The sequence below is a fragment of the Gracilinanus agilis genome, chromosome 4 (assembly GCF_016433145.1).
Source record: "Gracilinanus agilis isolate LMUSP501 chromosome 4, AgileGrace, whole genome shotgun sequence".
NCBI lineage: Eukaryota > Metazoa > Chordata > Mammalia > Didelphimorphia > Didelphidae > Gracilinanus > Gracilinanus agilis.
This window is the reverse complement of record NC_058133.1, coordinates 520465120-520491334: the sequence shown is the minus strand read 5'-3', so window position 1 is coordinate 520491334 and position 26215 is coordinate 520465120. Positions and strand designations below refer to the sequence as shown.

At 49.3% G+C, this 26215-nt stretch overlaps 1 protein-coding gene across 1 annotated transcript in view; it reads left to right on the top strand.

The window, feature by feature from the left end:
• USP40 (ubiquitin specific peptidase 40) overlaps nucleotides 1-26164 on the top strand; it is a 52816-nt gene extending 26652 nt beyond the window's left edge. The window contains exons 16-26 of the mRNA XM_044673388.1: nucleotides 3217-3340; nucleotides 5842-5899; nucleotides 6556-6609; nucleotides 7833-7921; nucleotides 8405-8491; nucleotides 8720-8756; nucleotides 17459-17523; nucleotides 19870-19944; nucleotides 21043-21169; nucleotides 24138-24244; nucleotides 25942-26164. Coding sequence (XP_044529323.1) covers nucleotides 3217-3340; nucleotides 5842-5899; nucleotides 6556-6609; nucleotides 7833-7921; nucleotides 8405-8491; nucleotides 8720-8756; nucleotides 17459-17523; nucleotides 19870-19944; nucleotides 21043-21169; nucleotides 24138-24244; nucleotides 25942-26064 — 946 coding nt within the window. The 3' untranslated portion in view covers nucleotides 26065-26164. The remainder of the gene's footprint in view (nucleotides 1-3216; nucleotides 3341-5841; nucleotides 5900-6555; nucleotides 6610-7832; nucleotides 7922-8404; nucleotides 8492-8719; nucleotides 8757-17458; nucleotides 17524-19869; nucleotides 19945-21042; nucleotides 21170-24137; nucleotides 24245-25941) is intronic.
• The last annotated feature ends 51 nt before the right edge of the window (nucleotides 26165-26215 follow it).

Genomic DNA, 26215 nt, shown 5'->3' with positions numbered 1-26215 from the left:
TGATTGTACTTATCTCTCTTTTTTGTGCTTCTGTTGTTTGGGTGATGACAAGCCCAACAGCCTTCTCTGTCCTGGATTTGGCCTTCCCGGTGAGGTGCAGCTCAGCAGGCCCAGACCTCGAGCTCCTTTGCTTTGGTGCCTAACTTCTGTTCACTCCTGTAGTTTCTGGTAGGTAGGATGCAGCAGTTTTGTATCGATGGAGTTTGCTTGCCTTGTTGTTTGGTGTGGGAATTTAACCACTCTGCCTTGGGATTTTCTTTCCGGAGGCCATCTATGTATTCCTTGGTTTGGTGCTTTGTGTTCTGTGTTCAGAAGTTCTGGGATGGGTTGTTTTTTGGTCTTTCCTCATCACGATGTTCAGGTTTTTTGACTTGTCCCATTCTTCCAGAAGGCCAGTGATCCTTTCCTACCTCCCTACTGCAGCCTGACTCCAGCATCATTCTGTCTGGCCTGGTTGGAGAGACCCTGGACTCATTGCTTCTCTGCTTCTAGAGCAGTGATTCCCAAAGTGGGCGCCGCCGCCCCCTGGTGGGTGCTGCAGCCCTCCAGGGAGGCGGCGATGGCCACAGGTGCATTGATCTTTCCTATTAATTGCTATTAAAATTAAAAAAAAAAATTCATTTCCAGGGGGCTAAGCAATATTTTTTCTGGAAAGGGAGGAGGGTCCTTCCCTTCAGTGGAGCTACGTTGCACCTTTGCTTTTCTCGTTCACTTCTCTGAAGAGACTCACCACGCTGGGGGCAGCAGCTTCTTCTGGGCTGCTGAGGATTTCTACTTCGCAGCACACAAGCTCTGCCAGCTCACCCCCTTGGAATGTCTTTCCAGATTTGGACTTTTGCCTTGAACTATTTGGACGTGTCTGATGGTGGTTTGGTGCTCTCTGGGGGGATCTTCACTGTCCTCTGTGCCCCTGAGGGTTGGGGCTTTTACTTTTTGAGTGACGTGTTGAGGACAGGCGTCGTTGGTCTGGTGGCCAGCCGCTCTTCTAGTGTGGCACATTCACTCTTGACATCTCTGCTGCTTGCGCTTGAAGTTTTTCCTGTGGCTTTTCTTCCTCCGCCGCTTTCCGAGCCTCCTCTTCCTCATGCTCCCCTATTGCTCAAGCTTTAAAAAATAATTGATTTATCTGCCCACTTTTGGACACTTTGCCCTTTGATGGTGGGTTCTTGGGAGCTGGGCCTCAGAGCTGCCTGAGCCTCTTTCTTCATGGGGAATTCCCTTTGCGCTGGCCTTAGGCTTGGGGGATGACTGGACACAGCAGCTGCCCCAGGCTTAGTGCCTGGACTTCTCTTTCACCAGAAGTTTGTAGGTCCATCTCACGTTGCCACAGAATGGCAGGTTGAGGGCAGGGAAACTGCAAAGGCAGAGCCCGGGCTGGTGCCACGCTGTTAAATCCCGGTCCTGTTGGGAAGGCCGGGGAGTGCTGAGTGAGTGAGTTCGGGGTAAGACTGCTAGTTTGTTAGGCTTCTTGACGCCTGGGCCCATGGAGACAGACACGTCATTCTTTGGGGGAGTTTTTGAGAACCGATGGAGAGTGGAGAAAATCTCTAGTGCTGCATCCCTGTGGTACTCTGACTTGCAAGTTCCTCATTGCTCTCCGCACAACAAATGGCACCAGGGAACACCAGGAAACTGCTGTTTCCTAGAAGGAAGGCTCGTTCGTTCCGTTGTTGATTCAGCCATCATTAGCAAGGCCCTGCAGCACCGAGCTTCCAGAGCTGGAAGTTCACTAGCTCCTGCCTCCGAGAGCTGCCACGCCATTAAGGAGGAAGAGGCCTGAGCACAAATAAGGAACCACGGAGAATTTTCTAGGTCGGAGAGAGGACACTCAGGCTTTGTGGAGAAGAAGGTGAAAGTCGGGCAGAACCTCAGAGGAAGATGGTGCTCCTTAGCATCGGGTCAGCCATGTAGGCCGCTCTTGTGGATGAGTCTAGTATCATAGCAGCCCGGGGTGGGGGTTTGCGGGCAGGGGGAGCCAGATTGTGAGGGGCTTCTGGAGCAATGGAAGGGGCTTCTTGGGTTAGGGAGTGGCCCGGTGAGACTTGAGGAATGTCCATTTAGCAGTGGCACAGAACCAGGCTCTTGGGATAATCCAGGAGGGTCCGGACCAGCATGGAGACAGAGATGAGGCAGGAGCCAAAATGACACGATGGAATTTGGAGGGGGAGGGAAAAAGGAGGAGAGAGCTGAGGGGCCTCGAGCTGGTCTCCCATCTGGGCCACGGAACCGATAGACTCCAAAAAGGCAGAGAAAGAGCCGGCTTCTCGGGAGAATACTGACCTACCAAGTTAGAGCGGGCTTGAAGTGTTCACCCGCTAGCTGGTGGTGTGGACTAATGAGATCAGCTGGAGAGGTTCCAGACAGAACCCTGGGGACTGGGCGTGGGGGATCATCTGAGGTGCACGTGGGTCAGGAGAGCCAGCAGAGAGCACTTTCAGGAAAACCCAGGGAGGTCAGCAGGGCCCCAGGTGCTGGGGGAGGAAGAGGTGGCCAGAAGGCTGGAGTCTCAGAAGATGTCCTCCCCTTTCCAGCCAAGAGAGATCCCCGAGCACCTTGGAGAGCAGTGAGGCCAGAAGCCAAGTGGTAGGAAACTTCTGAAGGGGGCCCCGGTGGTGGGAGCAGACTGCAATCCCTGGAGTTTGACTGAAAAGGGAGATAGATGAAAGACACCATGTGCAGAGGAGGCTTCCTGGCTGGCTGGAGCCCTGGGCCTGGACACAGAAGCCAGATTCTTCCCGAAGAGGCAGACAAGTCCACATCACTTTGTTGGCTCATGGGCAGAAAGGCCAAAGGAGGAGGCATTTCCCGGGGCCCGGGGCCATCTCGTCTCATGGAACTCAGGACAGACAGAAGCAAAAATGCTGTGAGGGATGAAAGGAGCAGAGGCAGGGCAGCTCTGCCCAAAGGGAGGAAGAGTTTCTGGAGGCCCCAGGCCTGCTGATGAGAGACTCCGGCCTTGGGAGGGCACAGGGATGGGAGAAGGAGCCCCCAAAGGGAATCCCAGAGCCACTGAGTGGTGCAGGGGTGAACACAGTCTCTGGAGGGAGGCAGGCTTTTCCCTTTGGAGGAAGGGAGTGCTCGGTGGAACACAGGGAGCTCTTTTTGAGATGACACGTAGAGTCAGAAAAACTGGGGTCATCCCAGAACCAGCCTTGACATTCTGGGTCACAGTGAGACTGAAACGGTCCCTTTGTGAATCTGTCCCCTTGCCTGCAGTTTGACGATGGCCGGAGGCAGACAGACGAACTCTCTCAGCAACTTCAACTGGATGCAGGTTAGAAATCTGTGCCAAGCAGATTCCGAGGAGGAGCAGGTGAAAGTCTCGGCCAACATTGAAACGGTGAGTAAAGAAGGGTTTGGGGCCAGAGCCAGGCCCTTCGTTTTACAAGTGACAGGCTCAGGGTCACCCAGCCGAAAGGAGTCAGAGGCTGGCCGGCAGGAACCCCACCTGTGACCCCACGCCCAGGGCCCTTGGCTTGCAGCCTCTTTGGTTGAATTCATCTTGTTTTATTAACTAAGCCAAAGCATCTCAGTGGTCTGGCAGTCATTTCAGTGGAGTTATGGTCCAAAGAGCTCTTCTTTGATTTCTCCTTTCAAATAGCTTGCTCACCTGGGCTAGTTCTTAGATTTGTTCCCTTATTTTCAAGTTCCCGGCTTCTTCATTCACCTCTTTGTTTTATCCCTTGCCTTCCATTTTAGAACCCATCCTAGTGTGGGTGCTAAGGTAGAAGAGCAGCAAGGACTGGGTGATTGGGGTTAAATGACTTGCCCAGGGTCATGCAGCTAGGAAGTGTTTGAGGGGGGATTTGAACCCAGAACCTTCTCTCTATCCACTGAGCCACCTAGCATCTAGTTTTAACAAACTTAAATTGTGAGTTTTAAGTCGTCCACTTGCTGTTTTCATGTTTCATGACTTCGCGGGTCAAAAAAAGAAGAAAAAGCCAGTTCCAACTTGGAGGCCTTGTTGAAAGCAAATCCATATATAAAGCTCCAGGAAGTGGATGACTTTGGCTTTTCTTTTTTTTAATTTTTTTTTTAAACCCTTGTACTTCGGTGTATTGTCTCATAGGTGGAAGAGTGGTAAGGGTGGGCCATGGGGGTCAAGTGACTTGCCCAGGGTCACACAGCTGGGCAGTGGCTGAGGCCGGGTTTGAACCCAGGACCTCCTGTCTCTAGGCCTGACTCTCACTCCACTGAGCCACCCAGCTGCCCCCTGGCTTTTCTTTTCATATGAACCAGCCCTTCTTGGTTGAACCATTTCTCAGAAAACCTTGGATTTGGCCCAGTTGAACAGTTCGTTCTTGGGCAGGCTTTCTGCAGGTGCTGGACCCCCTTTCCTCAGGACCGGTTTCCCTCCCTGTCCTTCTCCATGTGGCAGGAGGCCGCTGGGCGCATGCGTACAGGTCCGGCACTAGAACGACAGGCTGCCTTCAGAGCCCGGCTCCGCTGCTTATGAATGAGCTTCCCTAGCGGGGAAGCAGCAGGGTTCAAGGAGATGACCTCTACAGTCTCTTCCAGGGGCCTGAGCCTTAGTTTCCTCGTCTGTAAAATGGGGGTTGGGGAGGGGAGGACGTGGGGCCACGATGGCGGCCTCTTTAGTCCCCGGCCTGTAAAAGCGGAAGGCTCTCTTGTCTGTCGCCACATACCCACCAGCTGCTCGTATACGTTCCAGTTGACAAGTCCATTTCCTTCTGATGTTTATCCGTCTTCGGCCTTTTGGGTCCACCGTCGTTTCTTAGTCCTTGATTCACACGAGATTGTGAAGACCATCGCGCTCGTGCCTTTTCTTAGTGGCCTCTGGGAGGAGGGAAATGGGCTTTGGGGGAGCCTCGATTTCAAGGGTGGGATCACCGGGATTGCCAAAGGCATGATCTTAAACCGCCGGCTGGAAGTCTGGGCTTCTTTGGGGCAGAGCTCTGAGCCCGTCTTCTGTGTGCCTCAGCCTGGACGCCTTCTCTGGGAGGCGCGCTTCTCTCCTCCCTCGTTGGCCTGCTCTCCTGGAGGGCAGAGCCTGGGCTATTGGCTCGCTCGGCCCCGAGGATGGTTGGAGGCTCTTTCTTCTGAGCTGTGAGGGGTCGGGTGAATCCCGATGCCGCTGGCCTCGGACCTCCACTACCCTGCGCTGGGAGGAGGCAGCTGATGAGGGCCACACGCTGTGGAGCCTTACTCTGCCTCAGGCAGAAAATGGGCAGTCGGAGAGACACGTTTAGGGCTTTGGTCTCTGCACGCCCAGTTTTGCCTCTTTGGCAGGAATTCCAGAGGCATTTTCTCCAGGAATCGCCGCCAGACTGGCACGTCCCCACCACAAGCAGCTGAGTTGTGGGCAGCGAGCGTGACTGGCCGCCCAAATGGTTCCATGCGGCCGTGCCCCCAGGCTCCCCCTCCTAGGCCAGGATGCCCCCGGTCAGCCTCTGTGTTACTGGCAAGACGTTTCCCGAGACTCCACCACAGACAGGGTTCAGGAGACAGAGGGCCCAGCCTTGCGCTCAGTGGCTGCGGCGCATCGCACCCAGAAACGCGCTTTGTCCTGGATTCCAGTATAAAGGGTGTCCCGGAATGGCCGAGAGGCCCGCGGGTGAACTCTTGACGTTCCCCCTCATTGTGGCACCCATGAAACAAACAAAACCCCGCCAGGACCGCCTCTGTTCATCTGGTGTCCTGCTTGGGGGCTTTAGCTAGTCTAGAATATTGTGGAGACTTTTCTCCTTTAAAAAACAAGTCTGGGCCCAGAGCCCAGAGCAGGTGCCCCCTCCCTGCGCGTCTCCTGGGGCGCTTCTCCAGCATCCTGCCCCGCACGGCTCCTCCTTCCACACCGTCTTGTTAACGTGTTTTTGGTCTTAGATGCTGTTGGATATTCGGATTCGGGCCATCAAGGAATTGGGGTTGCAGGAGGAGCTAGGTAAATACTCCCACTGGACGGGCGCGGATTGTCCGCAGTTCCTGGCTTCGATGGCTGCCTGTCCGGCAGCGCCGGCACCCTCAGACTCTAGGAGAGCCTGGCACCGAGGCCTCTCGGGGGCTGCCCAGGCTAGAAAAAAGACTTTGGTGTCTCCCGAATGGAGGCAGGTGCTTCTCGGGTAGTTGCGCTCATCGCACAGAGCGGGCTTTGAGCACACTCTGTCATGGGTGGCCCTAGGCTTCGCGGGGTGTGGGGGGGCAGCTGACAGCGCATTCATCAGGCCAGAAACTTGGCCAGCCTGCCCCTAGAATCGGGAGCCCTGTGCTGGAGGGGCATTTTAGGGGAGAACCCAACATTTTGGGGAAGAGCTAGTCAGAACTGTGGGAGATCTCGGGAGAGCAAGTGAAGCCCCCTGGGGGGCGAGCAAGGCCGGGGGGAGGCCTGGGATCCTTGCAGGCTGCGGTGGTTTCGTTCTTTAAACAAGTTAAACCCTTCCCTTCTGTCTTAGAATCAATACCAAGTGTCAGCTCCAGGGCAGTGGGGGTGAAGGGACTTGTCCAGGGTCCCCCAGCCAGATGGGGAGCTGACCTCGTGTCTCCAGGCCTGGTGCCGGGTGCTGTCTCTGACCTGCCTTTTTGGTGTCTCTTTGCCTCTAGTTAATAATAGTTGCTTGAGACTGATCGACAGAAGCGGGCAGCTTCTTCCTCCAGGTAAGTGGTCCGCAGCCTTCGATAGGGCATGTGGCGCCCTCTGCCTTTGGCAGGGCCTGGCCCCGCGGCTGCCCCCATTTGGTGGAGGCCCAAGGAGGACGTAGGAGGGTGGTTTGGCTTGTTGGGGCGAGGATCCCTTGGTAACACGTCCAGCCCCCCTTTCACAGAGGAGGAAGCTGGGGCCCAGAGAGGACTCGGCTCTTGCTGTGTTCAAACCCGGCACACTCTCCCCTGGGCTCACTCGATTGCTTCAAGTTTAATGCAGGGAGAGCCACGAAATGAACTTTGGTCCTCAGGGCTCAGGGGTGGGGCTGTGCCCATTTGCCGTCTCCTTTAGGCTCAGGAGGACAGGTCCTCGTCCCTCGGGTGCTCTGGCTGCCCCTTGTCCCCTCAGTTTAGGACTTGGGCCCCTGCCACCACCACCCCTGCTGCCAGGCTTCCTCCTGCCTCTGGGCCTCCCCTAGGCCAATCCCCTGCTAGAGTGAGAGGGCGAGTGCCCCTGCTGGCTCTCCCCTGTAGCTGCCTTTTTCCTCCTCTGTAATGTTTCTTTTCATGCTTGGTCCGGACCCTCAGACCCATGTCCAGGGTATAAGCAAGGTGCCTCAGAGGCATCTGGCTGGGCTCGCAGCTGCCCCAGAGCCCCTTCATTGGAAGCCCTCCAGACAGACACATGTCCTCCCTGGGCTTGCTGGGCCAGGAGCCCCTGGAGACAGGTGTCCTCCTGCCTCATGGCTCCTGTGTCCCTGCACTGCTCTGGACCCCCACCACACCGATTCGGGCCTTCTCACACCTTTCAGACTTGGGCATTCTGGGATGCAGGAGGCCTGGCGCCCGGGAGGCTGTGATTGTCCTGACCGTCACACAGGCTGTCTGTGGCCTTTCAGCCCAGTGACGTGGGCAGCCCCTCAAAGGCAGGTCCAGTCCTGGCCTGGGGTCTTACCCTGAGGAGCATCTTCCTTGCCCTCTGGTTGAATTGGATCTGGTGCTGCCTTCAGCTGTTTCATCCCCTCTGTTATTCAGGAACGAATTTAGAGAGACTGTTCTTTTGGCGGGGGAGCCTGGGTCTAGGAGGCCAGCCTGGGTTCTGTCCACTCAGTGTCCTTAAAAAAATCCCGGGTCCTGGCCGGCTCTTTGCCCCACCCTGGTCGGCAAGGCTTGATGTTCCCGAGCAGGGCCTGAGTTTGAGTTCATCCCGCTCACTGTGTCCATTTTGTTCTTGACAGTGCCTGAGAATTACACCGTGGCAGAAGCAGCGATGGAGATGGGGAGTTTGTTGGGGCTGTGCCGTGGGAAAGCGCCAACTTCCTCACAGGTGACCCAAGCCAGCCTTGAGAGGAGCCAGTGCCTCCTCACACCAAAACTCAGCATGGCTGGAGGTCCTGATTTAGTGGGGTGGGGGTGGGGGTGCTCCCATGGCCTCCCCTTTGACACTTGGGCCCATTTCTCCTGGGGAATGTGGATGTCTGAGCTTGAGGCAGCCCTCATAAGAGATTGTTCCCATCTCCATGCTCTGGATCCCAGGGCTCCTGAGATTCCTGGGGGTTTAGCCTCATTGGTGCCCCCTTGTCCAGGCTCTGGTAGGGGAGGGGGAGGCGGGACCCTTGGCAGTCAGTCCATAGTTCCAGGAGGCCAGACGTTACGCGATCAGTCGTTGAATTTGTTAGAAACTCGGCCCAGTGGCTCCCTGGGAATGTTAATATTCCGAGGTTTGGGGTGGACATCGGAGGCCTTTTGGTGGCAGCAGCTTCAGAGACACCTGGAAACCTCCTGACCCAAACTTGTTGGTCTTTTCCAGCTGTTCCTGTTTTTCACAGTGGGCTGCGACTTTGAGTCTGGCCTCATGAAGGAGATCATAGTGGAGCAAACAATCTCTGTGAGTGAAGTAAGTGATGGGGCCCCTGTCCTGGGAGAGGCCTGGCCTCTTAGCTGGCAGGTAGCTGGGAATCACCCCTGTTTGGTTATGGGGGGCAGGCCCTGGGGGTGAAGGCCTGAGGGGGGCTGCCGAGTTTCCCTGCATCACTGACTTTGCCCCCGGACGCCCCATGACTACAGGCCTTTGTCTGATTGGCCCCGAGCATAACTTCTCTGTTTTTTCTCCTTGTTCACTTAGTGTTTGAAGATGATGCTGGAGAAAGCTGATCTCCAAGGTCAGTGATAGGATGGTTTGCAGCTCCCTTTAGAGCCTTTTCCTTCTCTCTACCACCCCACGCGGTAAACCTCTTGGCCATTTTGGCCTGTTTTCTGCCCCCTCGTCAGGCAGTGCAGGCTCTTCGTCCCTTGCGTCTCGTTAACAAGCTCTTTGCACTCTTTGAAAACCAAAAGCTTAAACCCACTGAGTCCATAGATAGTATTTAGGGTGGAGATTCAAGTCACTTTGGCATCAACAAAAACAGGAGAAAGAATGAGGAGTTCTGTAGTTTCTGCTAGACTTTGACGACTTCATGATGCCTGTCCTGTAGGGCGAGGAGACGGTGGGGATGAGGTGGGAAGAATACCGTGGGCTGGTGACCTCAGTCTTCACTTCATTATGAACCGCCTTCGCTGTGAGAGTTGAGGCTAGGGCTCATGGCAAGAGGGGAGGAAAGCTTTGGCGTGCTTCCTGGGGGCATGAGAGCCGGGCATCCTAAGGATAGAGCAGAAGGACTTTGAAGCATGAGGGGGCCAGTTTACTCAGATGAACCCGGGATCTCCTTATTTTGGAGTTTCCCCACACATCACTTTCTGTGTCTTCCCACAAGCTCGCTGTGCTCTAGGACTTCCTTCAGGTCCCTGATAGAAGGGGACCAAGAATGGAGGACTGGGGCCCACCACCCTGCCACCAGCTCATCTCTTCCTCTTATGTTTCCTTGATGACGCCTCGCCTTTTCTTCTTCGGGCTTGCTCACATCCAACACACCCATCTCCAGGGCTCTCACTTTTAGTTCTTTGGAGATCACCGGTCACTGACATTTAGCAACATGGCAGACTAACTGACTTTATTGATTGATTGATTTTTATTTCTTCTAAGAATTTTCATTTCGTTAATTATTTTCCAATTATATGTAAAACAGTTTTAACCGTCATTTAAAAAAAATTGAGTTTCAGATTCTTTCCTTTCCACTTGCCCTTCCTCCTCTCAAAGGCAAGCAGTTTGATTTCAGTTATACATGTAAGTTCATACAAAACATTCCACATTAGCTATGTTTCAAAAGAAAATATAAAACGGAACAATAAAAATAGGGAAAATAACAAAGTCTGCCTCAGTCTGCATTAGGGTTCATGAGGTCTCTCTGGCAGCAGATGGCATCCTTTAGCTGAGTCCTTTGGAGGTGCCCTGGATCATTATATTGCTGAGAAGAGCAAAGCATTCACAGTTGAAAATTGTTCAGTATTGCTGATGCCATGTACAATATTCTCCTGGTTCTGCTCACTTCATTTTGCCTCAGTTCCTCTAGGTCTTGCTATATTTTTCCAAAACCATCCTGCTTGTCCTTTCTTAGCACAGTGGTACTCCATCCATCATCATCAGAGACCACAGCTTGATCAGCCACCTCCCGAATTAATGAGCATCCCCTTGATTTCTAATTTTTTGCCACCACAAGAAGAGATGACATGAATATTTTTATGTGAATAGGTCCTTTTCCTTTTTTTTAAATTTCTCTGGGATATAGTCTAGTAGAGGTATTGCTAGGTTGAAGGGTGCGTATAGTTCTGGAGCCCTTGTTGCAAATTCTTCTCCCAAAGGGGTGGATCAATTCACAATTCCGCTGGCAGTTCATTAGTGTACCTACTATTCCATCATCCCAACCAGCATTTGTTACTTCTTATAGGTGTGAGTTGATAAGCTGATTTACAGTTCTCTAATTAATGATTTAAAGCGTTTTAAAAATATAACTAAAGATAGTTTTGATTTCTTCCGAAAACCGCCTTTTTATATCCTTTGACCTTTTATCAATTGAGGAATGGCTCTTTTGACTCGGATTTATCCCCAGAAATGACACCTCTAAACTTGGTGTAAAATTTTTTTCCATTCATTGTCTGAGATGCCTTTGAGTTTCCCTGATTATCCCTTTTAATTAGGTCTCTTTTTACCTTTGCTTTGTCTAGGGCCATGATTGCCAGCCTTGTGTTTTTTTAGTTCATTTGAAGCAGATCAGGTTTTCCTCCAGCCCTTTATTTTATCTGTGTGATTGTCTATTTCAAGTGTGTCCCTTGTAAGCAACATATTGTTTGATTCTGATTTCTAATCCATTCTCCAGTCTGCCTGTGTTTTTTGTGTGAGCTCATCTCATTCACATTCATACTTATGCTGACTATATATTTCCCTTCATCTCATTTTCTTTTGTTTCTTCTCCCTTTTTTTATCCTGTTTATCATCAAGTCTATTTTGCTTTTCACCACTGTGCCCCTTAATCTGCACTTCCTTTTATCCTCCCTTCTCCTCTTTCTCTTATCCTTTTCTCCTATTTCCCCATTAGGTAGGCTACATTTCTGTACATAACAGTGTGGGTCTATATTCTTCCCTCTTTGGATCAGTTCTGATGATAGTGATTTTCAAAGTTTGTTTGATACCACTTTCTGCTTCTCCATAAATATCTCTTTTATATGAGAAAATTTTGCCTGTTTTATTTCTTCTTTCCCCTTTTCCCAGTGCATCACTCTTTCTCACTCCTTCATTTTATTTTTGGAGATCATTTTAACATAATTAACTCACATCCATGTCCTCTGTCTAGGTAAACTACTTTTAACTTAGCTAATATGATAAAGGTTGTAGGAGTTTAAAAGTATCATCTTTCCATGTAGAAATGGGAACAGTTTAACTTTACTGAGATTCTTATGATTATTCTTCCCTTTTTATGCTTCTTAGGAGTATTGTGTTTGAATGAGATCTTTCATCAAGAATGCTTAAAAGTCCTCTATTTCATTAAAAACCCATTTTCTCCTTTGAAGGATTATATTTACTTTTGCTGGGGAGATTATTCTAAGTTGTAATCTTAGTTCTTTTGACTTCTGGAGTATCATATTCCAAGCCCTTCAATTCTTTAATGTGGAAGCTACTAAATCTTGTGTGTTCCTTACTGTGGCTCCACAATATTTGAATGATCTTTTGCTTCTTGAAGTATTTTTTCTTTGACCTGGGATCTCTAAAATTTGGCTATAATATTTCTGAGGGTTTTCATTTTGGGTTCTCTTTTAGGAAGTGATTGGTGGAATTTTTCAGTTTTTATTTTAGTCAATGGATCTAAGATATTAGGGAAGTTTTCCTTGAAAATTTCTTAGAATATGACATCTAGGCTCTTTTAAAAAAAAAAAATCATGGTTTTCAGGTAGTCCACTAATTCTGAAATTTTCCTCTCCTTGATCTTTTTTCTAGGTCAGCTATTTTTCTGATGAAATATTTTACATTTTCTTCTACTGTTTTTTTTTTCTTTTGACTTTGATGTTTTTTTTGAAGTCATATGAAAGCATTAACTTCCAATTGCCTGGGTCTAAGTTTTAAGAAATTTTTTCTTTTCTGAGCTTTTGTATGATTTTCCCCATTTGACCAATTCTACTTTTGAAGATGTTTTCATTGTTGTATTTTTGTACTTCTTTTTTAATTTGGCTGATTTTGTTTTTTAGGGTGTTATTTTCTTCAGCATTCCTTTGTGACACTTTTACTCTGCCTTTTCATAATTATCTTCCTTTATTTTTATTTCTTGACTTAGTTTTTCCTCTACCACTCTTATATGATTTTGAAAGTCATTTTTTAGCTCTTCTAGGAATTCTTGTTGATCTTGTGTCCCATTCACATATTTTCTTTGAGGTTTTGCTTGTAGTTGTTTTGACTTCATTATCTTCTTCTGAGTTTGTGTTTTGATTTTCCTTGTTTCCATTACAGGTTTTTATGGTCAAGTTCTTTTTTTTTTTTTTTTTTTTTTCGGTTGTTCATCTTTCTACTCCATTTCTTGATTTGGAACTTTATGTTAATGTTGAGCTCTGCTTCTGGTGTGGAGGTGGTGGGAAGAGGCCCTCAAGCTTCAGAATTTTTCTGCACTGCTATTTTCAAAGCTAGTTCTGAGTGATTGAAAGTCTTCTTTACTTTCAAGTTGGTGTGCTTTGGGAAAAGATATTGTCACTTCTTTCTTTGTCTTCACTCTGGTCCTTACTCAGGAAGGTCCCCCTAATCCCTCAGGATTGCAGTTGATACTGCTTCTTAGGGCCCTTCCTCCCTTGGGACTGGAAATGATAGTGGTCCCTGATTGTCTCCATATTGTCCCTCAGAACTTCCACTTCCTCTTGCTGAAAATTCTCCTGTCCACCCTTGAATTGAAACTCAGAAGTGGATGTGGGCATGAAGGTACTAAATGGTGTCCGATTCTGTATTCAGAGCTATCCCAGGGGTACACCATGATCTCTTTCTGGCCACTTCTCAGGACCCCTTATCATCTCTGGCTTCAGAGCTCCTGAAGTTGCTCCTGCTTTTGCCTCCGCCGCCTAGTTCTACTTTTGGTGTTTCATCCGTGTGGGCTTCAGGCTGGCCTCTACACCCATGTCACAGAACTCTCCTTCCAACCTTTTAAGTTGTCTTGGGCTGGAAGCATGGCTCACTCTGACCTTTTATTGGCTCTGGCGCTCCAAAATTCAATTTCATGTGTTATTTTAAAGTTTTTTTGAGGAGAGCTTGGCTGAGTGCTCCTCTACTCCGCTATCATGACTTCACCTCTAGAATAAGTGATTTTAAAAAGATGTTTTCTTGGAACATATGGATCTTGGTCATTTCCTGAGGGATATTCAGTCTGTTCTCATCTTCCTCTTCAACTCTAGGTCCATGGTCTTGACCATCTGTGCCAGCTGTACATATCTGCCCAAATAGAGCAGTTCATCTTGGTCTTTCCTGTGTGACTGGTCAGTCCCAAGGCCTTGATTGATAATAGATCTCTTTCCGAACTTTGCTTTGGTCTAAGCTTGATGCAGTCAGTACACTGTCACCCATAAACAGGTGCCTCTAAAGGACCTCACCAAAATCCCCAAGGAATCCATCTTTGACCAGAACTCTGTGCTTGATCTCTCATCCCTGTGGCTGATATCCTACATGAACATTTCCCTCCCTGTTTTATACTTCAGCTTATGGTTATAATCAGAGACTTGTCAAACAGGATTATTACTGTTATGTCTTTCAAGGAATCTTGAATTATTTCGACATGTGGAGCAGAAATAGCTTGTTGTAAAATAGCCTTTCAACAGTATTTTATTCTATGTGGGCAGATGCTTTTTCATACTCACTCCGGAGCCCAGTGAGAATTGATATTCTGCACATCTTTAAGTTCATTGTGAAGTAGCAAAGAAGATGACACATTGTTCATCATCCCTTAGGAAAGCCTTCTTACTCCCTAACAGTAACTCTCTTGGAGGATACCCTTTATTTTGGTGAAGATGAAGGACACAAAGGTTTTGTGTAGAGATGAAAGTAGTCCGTGGTTGGGAAAGCCTTTATGTTCTCTTGGTCGCCTATTTAATAGTATTAATGTTAATTATTAACAATATGTTGATATTAGTAATTATTAAAATATAATTATTAATATTATATTTCCTACAACTTTGGTATCTTACCTTTCCTAAGGGCTGGGCAGTGGGGGTTAAGTGACTTGCCCACAGTCACACAGCTAGGAGGTGTCTGAGGCTGGATTAGAACCCAGGACCTCTCATCTCCAGACCTGGCTCTCTATCCTCTGAGGCGCCCAGTTGCCCCTACCTCCCCATGTACTTTGTGCAGCAGCCCCTCAGGGACCTCACAATTCGATCACACCCAGCCAAGATTTCTAAATATACTTGGTCCACTCTGGGTCTGCTATGGTACACTGTGGTCCCACCTTTGTTCTCTTTATTGCCATTTCTACCTCCTCAAGCATATCTTGGAACTGTGATGTTAAAACCAAAGTGTTGAAGAGGAGAGGCGGCTGAGTGATGGTGGCACCAGGAGGGTCTGGAAGTCACCCTGAAGAGCAAGATGCTAGATTCCTTGTGGCCCAGTGTGTCAGAGGCTGGGGACTGGAGACTTTGGGCAGAGGGGTCATGCTATCTGCAGAGAGCCAGGAGCAGGTGTTTCCGATGGGTCAGAAAGTGGAAAAAGTTTGAGAGAGATCTGAAGTGGAGAAAAGTGTATTGCCATGAGGTTCTTGGAGGCCCAGAAGAAGGAGAGAATAGAGTGGCCCCTGGACCCAGAATGGGAGGGGAAGACAGAGATGGCTTGAAGAGGCAGGGAGTGGTGCCCTTTTGGTGAACTCCAGATTCAACCTTTCCCAGTCCAGAGTGCTTGCCAGTCTCTGTTTTCCTCTCCTTCAAAATGGTCTATCAGATGGCTCGGTCATTTCTTTGCAAGCCTCCCGCTCGTCCTACTTCAGCAACCAGGCCGTCCCCTGGTCTCAGTCAGGTCCAGAATGGCCCACTCTTGCTGTCTTGGCAAGAATGAAATACTTAGGGAGGCAGGTTTGTGATTTAGTGTTTGCTCAGCTCAGCCGGGAGAGAGCTACACTCTGCTTCTGTCCCCGTGGCTGGCATCCCAGCCTCCTCCTCCTCCTCAGGACCAGGGTTTGGTGGCTGTCAAATTCCCATCTCCTTTCTAGTTCTGCCCCTATAGCTAAGGGGTTTTTCTACCCACTTGCATTCCCCGCCCCCCCCCCCCCCCATGATCCTCTGGATATGTTCTTCATTTTCCCCATTTGATCTCTGGGTGTTTTCATATGATGATGATGAGATGACAATTGGACCCATAGTCTCTCATTTGTTCATCCCAAGCACCCTGGAACGTGAGCATTCTAGGACACATTCCCATTTTACAGATGTGGAAGCTTACCCTCGACTTTGTGGCTTGCCCATCTGTGGTGGCTCAATTCCAAAGTCAGACTCCTCAGGGGCAGGGATGGATTGATTCCAGCATGGTGCCTGTTGATGGTCCCAGGCCATGACTTCTGTTCCCCGTGCCATCTCTGGAGGATGTTCACTGCAGGGTATTTTCTTTTTTTTTTTTTTTTTATTTAGAATATTTTTCCATGGTTACATGATTCATGATCCCCTCCCCCACTCTTTCCTCCTCCCTCCGAAGCCAACAAGCAGTTCCACTGGGTTTTACATGTATCATTGTTCAAAATCTATTTCCATATTATTCCTATTTGCAGTAGAGTGATTCTTTAACATCAAAACCCTAATCATATCCCCATCAACCCATGTGATCAAGCAGTCATTTTTCTTCTGTGTTTCTGCTCCCACAGTTCTTTCTCTGGATGTGGATAACGTTCTTTCTCCCAAGTTCCTCTGGATTGTCCTGGCTCCTTGCATTGCTGCTAGTAGCAAAGTCAGTTACATTTGATGGTGCTACAGTGTATCAGTCTCTGTTTACATCATTCTCCTGGTTCTGCTCCTTTCACTCTGCATCAGTTCCTGGAGGTCTTTCCAGTTCACATGGAATTCCTCCAGTTCATCATTCCTTTGAGCACAATAGTATTCCATCACCATCAGATACCACAATTTGTTCAGCCATTCCCCAGTAGAAGGGCATCCCCTCATTTTCCAATTTTTTGCCACCACAAAGAGCACGGCTATGAATATTTTTGTACAACTTTTTTTTCCTTATTATCTCTTTGGGGTATAAACCCAGCAGTGGTATGACTGGATCAAAGGGTAGGCAGTCTTTTAAAGCCCTTTGGGCATAGTTCTAAATTGCCCTCCAGAATGGTTGGAAGTACATTTTCTTCTAAAGCAGGCTGCCCCAGGGAGCTGAGAAAAGGAGGCCCTTCTCTAGCCATATCCCCTCCAGGAGTCCCATCCCTCCTTATGTTACCCCTGAGGTCTCATTCCCCTCCTTGTGCCTGGACATCACTCTCATCTGGCTTCTTGGCACACTTTTATGAATTTATCTCTGCCACCACAGTCTTTTTTCTTGGGTCTCGTCTCCTGGAACTACCCATTTCCCACCCCAGGGTTAGACCTGTGTTTGATGTAGCCCACCTGGAGGTTTTCCACTTCAGCTTGCCATTTCCTTCTCCAACTCATTTGGTAGATGAGGAAACTGAGGCAAACAGGGAGAAGTGACTTGTCCAGGATCCCACAGCGAGTAAGGTTCAAATCCTGTGTGTCCCTATGCTTCTCCCAGTCCTTTCTCTGTAGATTCTATCCCTGGCCCACAGTCTACCTTGACTTTATTCTTAACTGCAGCCAGAAGTCCCAAAGCCATGCTTAGACACTCTTAGCCAGTGGTTCATGTCCCGAGTCTGTCTTTGGCATGTCTCTTCCTATCGCTTCTTGGCCTTTTGGCCAAGATCAAGTGTGGAATGTCTCTTCCTCCTTTTCTCCTGGATGAACCTGAGCAGATTCCTCCAAAGCCAACCAAAGCTTCTTCCAGCTATTGTCCAGGAGCCTTGGCCCCCGCAGCTGCTCTGCCCCTTCCCAGCCTTTTTGTCTGTGCTCTCATCTTGGCTCTTGTCTGAGCTTGGTGATTTTATATCCCTTAATTATTTCTGTCTTTTCACATAGAAGTCGTTTCTCTAGCATGTAGCAGCATACATGGCATTTGGTCAGAGGTCTAAAATTCCCCCTGAAAATGGGGTGAGGTAAGCACTGTGAGAACCTGCATGGAATCTGGATACTCTCTCCTGTAGGAGGAAAGGTGACTTACTTGACAGTCTAGTCTGGACAGGGGACATTAGTCAGCACCCCAGCTGGTGCCCTCGGCCCCTCCTCCCTCATGGTTCTCCCGGCCCCTTTGGGCTTCATTGGATCCAAAGAAATGTTGCCTCTTGACGAACGAACGAACAAATGAATGAATGAATAAACATCCTTCCAAGTGATGACTCTTTAGAATTCCTTCATCCAGATTTTTATTTCATCATAGGTGACTCATGGCATTTGCGAAAAATGGATTGGTGCTTTGAAGCTGGAGAGCCTTTAAGTGAGGAAGTAAGAGCTTTTCTAATTAATTTTTATTTCCACAAATGTCTATCTTCTATTCCCTAATACAAGTGTAGATTTGGCCATCCTGTGAGCAGAGGCTAGGCCACTGCAGTGGGGGTGGGCATCAGCAACAGGATTTTCCTCATGGCTGTACCACTCACTAACCTGGTAGCCTCGGACATGTCCCTTAACCTCCCTCAGCCAGTTTTCTCGTTTGTAAAATGATATTTTGGACCAAATAATACCAATCAAGTTAATTGACTTCTATAGTACTAGAAATTTACGAAGCTGATCTCTAAGGCTCCTCCTACCTCAAAAATGTGGTGGTTCTTGGCTTTGGAGATCTCTAGGAATAGAGAACCTTGTGAGTATTCTAGTGCAGCATGGTCTAGAAAGTTCTAAAGTGCTCCCTTCGTGATGGGCATTTCAGCCTTGATTAGAACCACTTCGGTGAGAACCTCCATCACCGTTCTTCTAATCTTCCTTTTGGCATAGAGGGCATGTCTTGGTCTTGATGGTAGGCAGAAGTGGCAACCACAGGTCAAGAAAGGCAGGTAGCAAGAGGCAGGGGGTATTTGGGCCACTGATAGAGGGGAGGGGGAAGGGAGCAAGCATTTATTAAACCCCTACGTGCCAGGCACTGTATTTCTTTTGCTCATAGACGACCTGGACGAGTGAATGCATTGTCAATATCTGAAGCTCAAATTCTTAATCTTGGAGAATGGAACGCATGCCATATTTGTTCCCAGGAAAGTTCATTTCACCTACTTGTTCACAGACACTGTGGCTGGCCACGCTGGCCACGTGGGTCTTCTCAAACTCCTTAGGCATCTCAAGAAATGACCCTGTTTCTTTGGGGACCTTGGGTTGATGATGAGCTAAATTGAAGTTAATTCTAAATACTTTGAGACCCATTTGATGTGCCTAGAACCCTATCTAGCCACTCAGACTGGGGTTTCCTAGCAGCAAGATGTCAGAGGGTTCCCGTTCTCCTCTCCCTTCCCTATCCATTTCACTCTTTTAGTCCAGCCCACTGAAGATGAACCATTGAAAGAGAAATAAGTTCTTGGAATAACGATTGCCCAAGCTGCTGAGATGGCAGCACCTTGCTTCCACCCTCCACTGCTTCCTCTGAATTAGCTGTTCCCCCGTGGAACAAAGGGACCTAGTTCCAAGGCTGTCCTAGCAGGACCTCACAGTCTGTGTTCTAGGGGTACGGTATGCCAGCAGTGGACCATTGAAAACAAAGGCTTGGTCATGGCCATCATCTCTATATCTCTCCTACTCGATCGCACCTGAGCTTTTGTTCCAGATCTCTAGCTGGCTATTGGAATTGCTCCTTGAACATCTCGGAGTCACGTGGAGCTCGGGCTATGTAAAACCAGACTTACCTATACCTTCCCTCCCACCCCTAAACAACGAGACTTCAAACCATCCCAACAATTGGCTTCCATGCCCGCCATTCCAGTTTCTGCCATTTTGGTCCCCTTTGGCTTTCCCTTCTTTTGTCATTCCCCCTGTGGCCTTTCCCATGTTAGCTATAAAATATTCCTCCTCTCCCATGATGTGCTCCTCCTCATCACACTCGCCCAAATTGCTACCCAGTCTCTTATCTGCTCTTGCTGCCTCTTGGGGCGCCCGTGTAAAATCCATTCTCTGCACGGCGTTGGGCTTCTTTAGTGATGGCCCGCTTCCAGACTCTTCTGCTTGGCTTTCCAAAAGCTAGACTCATCCTCCTCCTCTCTGGTGCAGTCATATCTTTTACTTCTTTTGGGTTGTCATTCAGTTGCCTGAGTCACGTCCAACTCTGTGAACCCATTAAGAATGGTTTGCCATTTTCTTCTCTAGCTCATTTGACAGATGAGGAAACTGAGGCAAACAGAGTGGACTTGCCTAGGGTCCCACAGCTAGTGTGGGTCAAAGGCTTGATTTGAACTTGGGATTTCCTGATTCCAGGCCCAGCCCTCTCTCCACCATACCATCCAGCCACCCCATAGGATTTAAAGAAATCTAATGGTCCTTCAAATGGACCACGCTTCTTCTCTGCCCCTGTAATGCCTCTTTTCTAGCTCTCTCCCTGACCACTGTGCTTGCATGCCTTTCCTCTCGATCTCTGCAGCCCTGCCCCACTCGTGGCTCCTCTTTCCACTGTCTGGGGTCTTGTCTCTTCAGCCTGCCTGTAAGCTCTTTGAGGGGAGGCACCTTGCTGACGTTCTGCCAGCTCTCTGAAGGCAGCAGAGTCCACTCGGGGGCGGGCATGGGGTTGAATGCGTCTTAATCCTTTTCAGTGTCGGGCAGCAGAGAGACCCCAAATCCTGACCCCAAGCCTGAAAGGATTCTCTCTCCCTGCAGGATGCTTGTCTGAGTGACCTGCTCATCTACAGTGGAGATACTCTGATACTGTCTGAAGGGAAGCTCCCCCCTAAGGTAAGAGGCTCATGCTGAAACCAGCAGTTTGATTCCAGGAGGGAGGAAAGGAAGGGAGGGGTGGGCAGGCAGGAGGGTGGTTGGTGCTCCGAAGGTTTGCCCTCCTGCTTGGGAGGAGCCTCGCCCCTTCTGAGCAGAGCTGTCCCAGGGGACTAGGTTTTTCTTGTCTGGACCAAGACCCCTGGGAAGCAGGGGGAAGCCTGGCCCCCGGACACTCTCAGCGTGGATTTGATTCACTCAGACAGGGCAAATCGATGACGTCTCCTTGTGAAAATCCTCAAAGAAATCATCTTCCTGGGGTCAAAAAGCATTCTGAGTCCTGACCCCATTTTTGCATCAGGAATGGTGTTTCTAAGGCTTTAGTCATGCCCATCTCTTCAAATCCCCAGTTGGGTTTCTTTTTTTGGCAAAGATACTGGAGTGGTTGGTTGTCTTCTTCTCCAGCTCATTTTTATAGATGAGGCAAACAGGGTTAAGTGACTTGCCCAAGTCACACAGTTAGGACGTACCTGAGGCTGGCTTGGGATTCTGGCTTGGTGCTCTATCCGGTGCACCGCCTTAGGCACCTGGACAGCGCCTGAAAACAAATGATTCACTGGAGTATTTTTAACAGTCTTCCCCAAATGTTGTTTAGGCTTGGTGGGCTTATGTATTCCTTAGCACACCCCTGTCCAACTTCTGCTGTTTTTCAAGTGGTTCTTTAACGAGGAATGGTTTTTGGTTAAAGTGATGATAAGCACATTATGCCTAGGGAAGGCCTTCATCTACAAGTGGACTGCGTGCCAAGGCTTGTGCCGCGGGCTAGGGGTACAGATGGAGAAAGCCAGCTAGTCCCACTCTCCACGGGGTGACCACCACACCCAAAAGGAAGTCAGGCTGCAGGGGGCCAGGACAGGTTCAGAAGTCCGACTTGGTTTGGAGGGCCCAGAGGCAGGAAACGTGGGAAAGCCTGATGGACCTCCATCTCCTTGGGAGGAATCGGGTTGATGAGTCCCATCCTACGCAGGCCATTGCATTTGTTCTTTGTCAGAGAGGTGGGCACAGCTCATCTGTATTCATTGACGTTGTAACAGCTGAGAGATACTTTTTGCTCCTCAGGGTTTCCTAAAAGTGCCTATTTGGTGGTACCATCCATCCTTTCCCCCGGGATATCAGGTCGACCCTCCGGACCAAATGGACCACATGATTCAGCAGGTGGACGCTTTGAGAATCACCCCTGAAGAAAGTAAGGCTGAAGTGGGATCTCCACAGCACAAATAATGGTCTGCACATTTAGAAGACCAGGTTTTGAAGAAGTTAGCAGAAAGGTTGATGAGCAGCATTTGGGAAGGGTCTGCAGGCCCCTAGCTTAGAAGTCATTGACCAGAAGAGTGGGCAGGGGTTCCCGTTAGTAGTGATAATATGTGAGATTTACATCATGTTGTTCTCAAAGTGCCTTCACATCTGGTGCCATCGGGAACACCTTTGAGATTGGTCTTGAAGAGGTACGATGGTGCCGCTTAATAAACCAAGACAGTGACAGGCTCCCACCAATCGAGTGATGGGCCCCCAAGCTGGAAGGGGCCTCATCTGAATAGCAAACCCCTGTCCACCTTCCTTGAGAAGGAAGCCTTTGTTGCCCTCTGAGGCTGCCCCTTTTCCTCATTCTTGGGCAGATTTTTGTTCCCGCCCTCTCTGAAACTTCCTGTTCCTCCTTACCCAGGGCCATTCTTCATACTCCTGAAGGAGGCTAACCCTCCCTGCTTCCTGCTCTTTTCCCTTTATGGCAGAGTCTCCAGGCCGCTCGCTCTTCTCCTTCCTCCTCTCTGGGGTGGGCCGCCTTGTCAGTGACCTTCTTTGGGAGCTTGTTTGCCCAAAGTCATGTCAGCTAGGCAGTGATAAAGGCACGCCCAGAAGATGGTTCTGCGCTCTTAAGAAATGAACCTTGAATGCCTCCTTTCCTGTCTCAACTGCCTCTTGTCTTCAAAGGACAGACAAGGTGGGCTGCTGAGAAGCCAGGATTCCTGATGCGTGGCCCTTGGGGCTGGGGCACAGGATCTTACCGTTTCCTTCTCCATTCCTGGGCAGATGGATGGAAAAGGCCAGCAAGGAGCAGTAAGGAAGGAGAAAGGCTCCTCAGTGGCCCAGCTTCCTTCTTTACCCAATTACAAAGGATTTTTAGTCCTGTAGACTATTTCCTCTTTTACTCTCAGTTTCTTGTGTTTTCACTGTATTTGTTTCTGTCTCTGCCATTGTGTAGCTGACTTGCCTCTCGGTTAATGTAATCAGGATGAAGGAGCCAGACCCATGTCCTCCTGTTCTTTGGAGATGCAGCAGAAGATGATTTAGCCTGAACGTTGCTCACTGAATAGTTCTGTGGCCCAACAGAACCGTGTGTCCATATCTTTTCCCTTTCTATAAGTTTAGGGATCCCCATTTCTCCCTTCAGCCCATCACATTCAAGCCCATCTCTGAATCATTTGGGTTCCAAATGTTTTTCTCCCTCGTCTTAGCTTTTCCTCCTGGCTTTGGCCATCAGGAAGCTTGATGAAGACACTTCAAGTTTTTATCATTATTTTTGTCTTTAAATATTCTTCCAGGGTTACACGATTCATTTTCTCTCCCTCCCCTCTTTCCTTCCCTCTCCCGGAGCCAACAAGCAATTCCACTGGGCTATATACATGGGTTATCACTGCATACACTCTTTCAAGGCTTTTTCTTTTTTTTTAAGCCCTCACCTTCCGTCTCGGAATCAATACTGTGTATTGGCTCCAAGGCAGAAGAGTGGTAAGGGTAGGCAATGGGGGTCAAGTGACTTGCCCAGGGTCACCCAGCTGGGAAGTGTCTGAGGCCAGATTTGAACCTAGGACCTCCCGTCTCTAGGTCTGGCTCTCCATCCACTGAGCTACCCAGCTGCCCCCTCTTTCAAGTTTTAATCCAGACCTTTGATTGGATTTGGACAAGACCAAGGACAGAACTCCGGGAAGTTCCACTGGAAACCTTCTCGACAGTTGATCCCAGACCACGGATGATGATTCTTGGGGTCTGTTGATCAGTCATTTCCAAACCCACCAAACCATCCTAGCATCTAGGTCACATCTCTGTCTTTCTTACAAAGAAACGATGGGGGACTTTTGCTGATGATGCAAGTGTTCTCTGGCAGTGGTCCTTTGGCAGAGGGCTGGTGAAGTCCATGGGCCTCTTCCTAGAATCCTCTTTGTAAATGCTTACAATTACAAAGGAAACCAGTTTTGTTGAAATAAAGAAAATAAAGATGTGTGAAAGGAGACAGACTTCAGGTCTCAGGTCCCTCAGGTTAATGCCTTGAAGAAATCTATTGACCCTGCAGCCTTTCCCTGTTCTCCTGGCCTAATAATTGTCTAATGACTCAGACCCACACCTGCATACGGTGACAATCATGCCTTTTTCACAGCCCTCACAGTCTGTCCCTTAATTATCCTTTCTAGAATCTGTTTGGGCCCAGCTCTGCTAGCTTATAGTTTGCAGGATTCCCCATGTGGCTCATGCCAAGCCCCCCTCATGGCTCTGGTCTACTCCTCCTGGCTCCCCAGCAGTTATTCAGCCATCACAGGCCTGTGATTTCTTTCAGAATTTTCAAATGCCCTTCATGAAGGACAGGTGGCTTTGACAGCCCAGTGGGCTTCTTTCCCTCCCCATCATCCCCGTGTTATCCCCCGGTACTGTTGCTTGTTCTAGCCTTCGCACTCTGCTCACCCTGCTTCTTCCTCCCTTCTTCTCCTTTCTCCTCCATTTCCTTCGTTGTTCCTTCTCTAGCCCTAAGCAGAGCTTTATAGTTTTTTAATGTTTAAATAACCTTTTTTTGTTTGTTTTTGACAGCGGGAAATTTTGTTCTTGAGAGCTTCCCATCCTTCTTGGTCTCAGGTTCCAACTTTTTTCCTTGATAAAAAATAAACTTTGATAAATCTTTGGTTTTTCTGTCACCTACATTTGCCACCATATCCTCTCCGCCCCCCTTTCCCCGAGGGTCATTCCTTATAATAAAGAATATAAGAGAAAATCAGAGGAAGAAGGAAAGCAGGCAGGCCCCAGATAGTTGGAAGTGAGTTTCCACCATGTGGCAGAACTAGAAGATCGCACCTGAGACTTGAAGGGGGCCGTGAGCAGGCTTTTGCTAGCATCGCCTGGAGACTTGTCAAGGGGGCATGACCTGTTGTTTATTTAATCTGCCCCAGATCTGTATAAAGAAGCCCCAGAAGTGTTCCAGCCTGAAATCCTGTTTACTTTTGTGGGGGATGTGGAGATCTCCGAAGAGGCCTCCCTGGCGGATCTGAAGAGTCAGGTCAGGTTTTTCCTCAGAGTATTTCAAGGTGGGGGCTTGGTTTCTGACCAGCGAAATGTTAAGCCAGCCCTTCCTCACCTTTCCCCATGGTTCCCCGTGAGCAACGGGATGAGTCCAGAGCTCAGACAATTGGCTGCCATGGGTTTCCTTCAGCCTAGGCCCATCCATCTGAGCCATGGCTTCAGTCACTCGCAGACCTCTGGTCATTGTCAGCAGATGCCACACAAGCCAGATGTTCTCCATGGGGCCTGAGGAAGATAGCCGCTTTCTTTTCTGATAAATGGGTCTCGTGTTTGTCAAGGGCAGATGGGTTGCCTTTTGGACTTGAGTGACCCAGGCGGATCTCCCCCAGGAGCCACCCCGTGCCCTCCACAACTTCTCCACGAGCCTGCGGCCATCCAGCCTTTCCTCTAAGACCTCTGGTGAGGGGAGCCTAGCCCTCTCCCATGTCTTGGGGGTTTTGGTGCTCAGAAAGTCTTTCTTTACACTAAATCTCTGTCTATGTCCCTTTGCCCCTGGTTCTGACCCCACTGGCCAAACCCCACACAGGCAGTCCTTCTGAGGTATAAGGTTCCCTGCTGGATCCTCCCTCTGGCTTCTCTCTGGCAGGCTCCCGTGCAGTCTGGGAGCTGGTCAGCACTTGACTGGCCACCCTTTTAAGCGCTTTGGCTTACGTGTGTCCTTCCTAAAGCAGGGTGCCTGGGACAGCAGGACCATTTTTCTCCCGTGATTCAGGCAGGCCTCACCCAGCCTGCCTGGGGACAGTGTAGCTCCTCGGTCATTTGGCCACCTGGGATGGCTTCAGCTCTTGGTTGCCCCAGCACGTTTGAGAATTCTTAGTTCTCTGAGATCCACAGTTGTCTTTCAGACAAATGGCTCTCCAGCTATAGCAACTCCATCTTGTCCTTCGGCAGAACTGATTTTTTGCACCCAAGCATGAGATCCCTTCCGACTGTCCTCTGATCCGAGTGGCTCTCCTTGCCCAGATGGCTTCATCATTCTCCAAGGAGAGTAGTCGAGCCACTTCTAGTAGGAGGCCAAACTAGGCCGCAGGCAAGACCTTGCTAGGGAAAGAATTGGTCACTTTGGCATTTGGAAGAGCTAAACATCCAGCTGTCCTCTGCACAGGAAAGGGAAATCTCCGGGAACAGAGAATGGGCGTCACTGATTGGCCTTTATCCCTGGCAGGCCCATACATGACAGGTCGCAGCAGGACTGAGAAGAACGGGGTAAGGCAAGACCTTCTTCCTCCAAGGAAGAAGCTTGTCATCTTCTCATTACTTCTGCAGGAGGGAGCCTGGCCTCTTGTGATGGAAGACATGTCCTGAGGCCCTGGGCCTGGAGTGAAGGGAGCAGCCATAGAGCCTTCTCGATAAAGGTTGGGAATAGGCCTCCCTCCCATTTCCTCTAGGCGGAAGCTTTTGTGAAGGAGGAGGCGGTGCTTCACTTATGACCGAGGTAGACCCATTTTCTGAATCTGAAGGATGAATGGAAGAGTAGATTCAGGTTCTCAGAAAGGAATTTCTTTCTGTCCAGGCGGGGAGCAGGCCATGAGCTGTAGCCATCCCACAGGAGCAGGACCGGACTGGGGAGACTCCACTAACGCCCTCACTACAGCACGTCTGTTATCGCCGATAAATAAAGCTTTCCAGAGAGGGTAACTTTTACATTTCCGGAAATGTTGTCTCCTTTTCCAGGCCATGGTCCTGCCATCTTTCCTGGATTTCAGTTTTCCATCTCCCGACTTTCTCAGAGCCTGGACCATGGAAAGTAAGCGGCCAGGGAGGCTTTTACGCAACAACCAGCAGCAACTCAAGTAGGTTTCTCGTTCCGCCTTCCACTCTGTGTTTATCACAGCTCTCCCGGGGCTGGATTGTGAGATGGATTGAGGAGGAGATGAGTCAGTTCGGTGGCGAGAGAGAGTGAGAGAGAGAGAGAGAGAGAGAGAGAGAGAGAGAGAGAGAGAGAGAG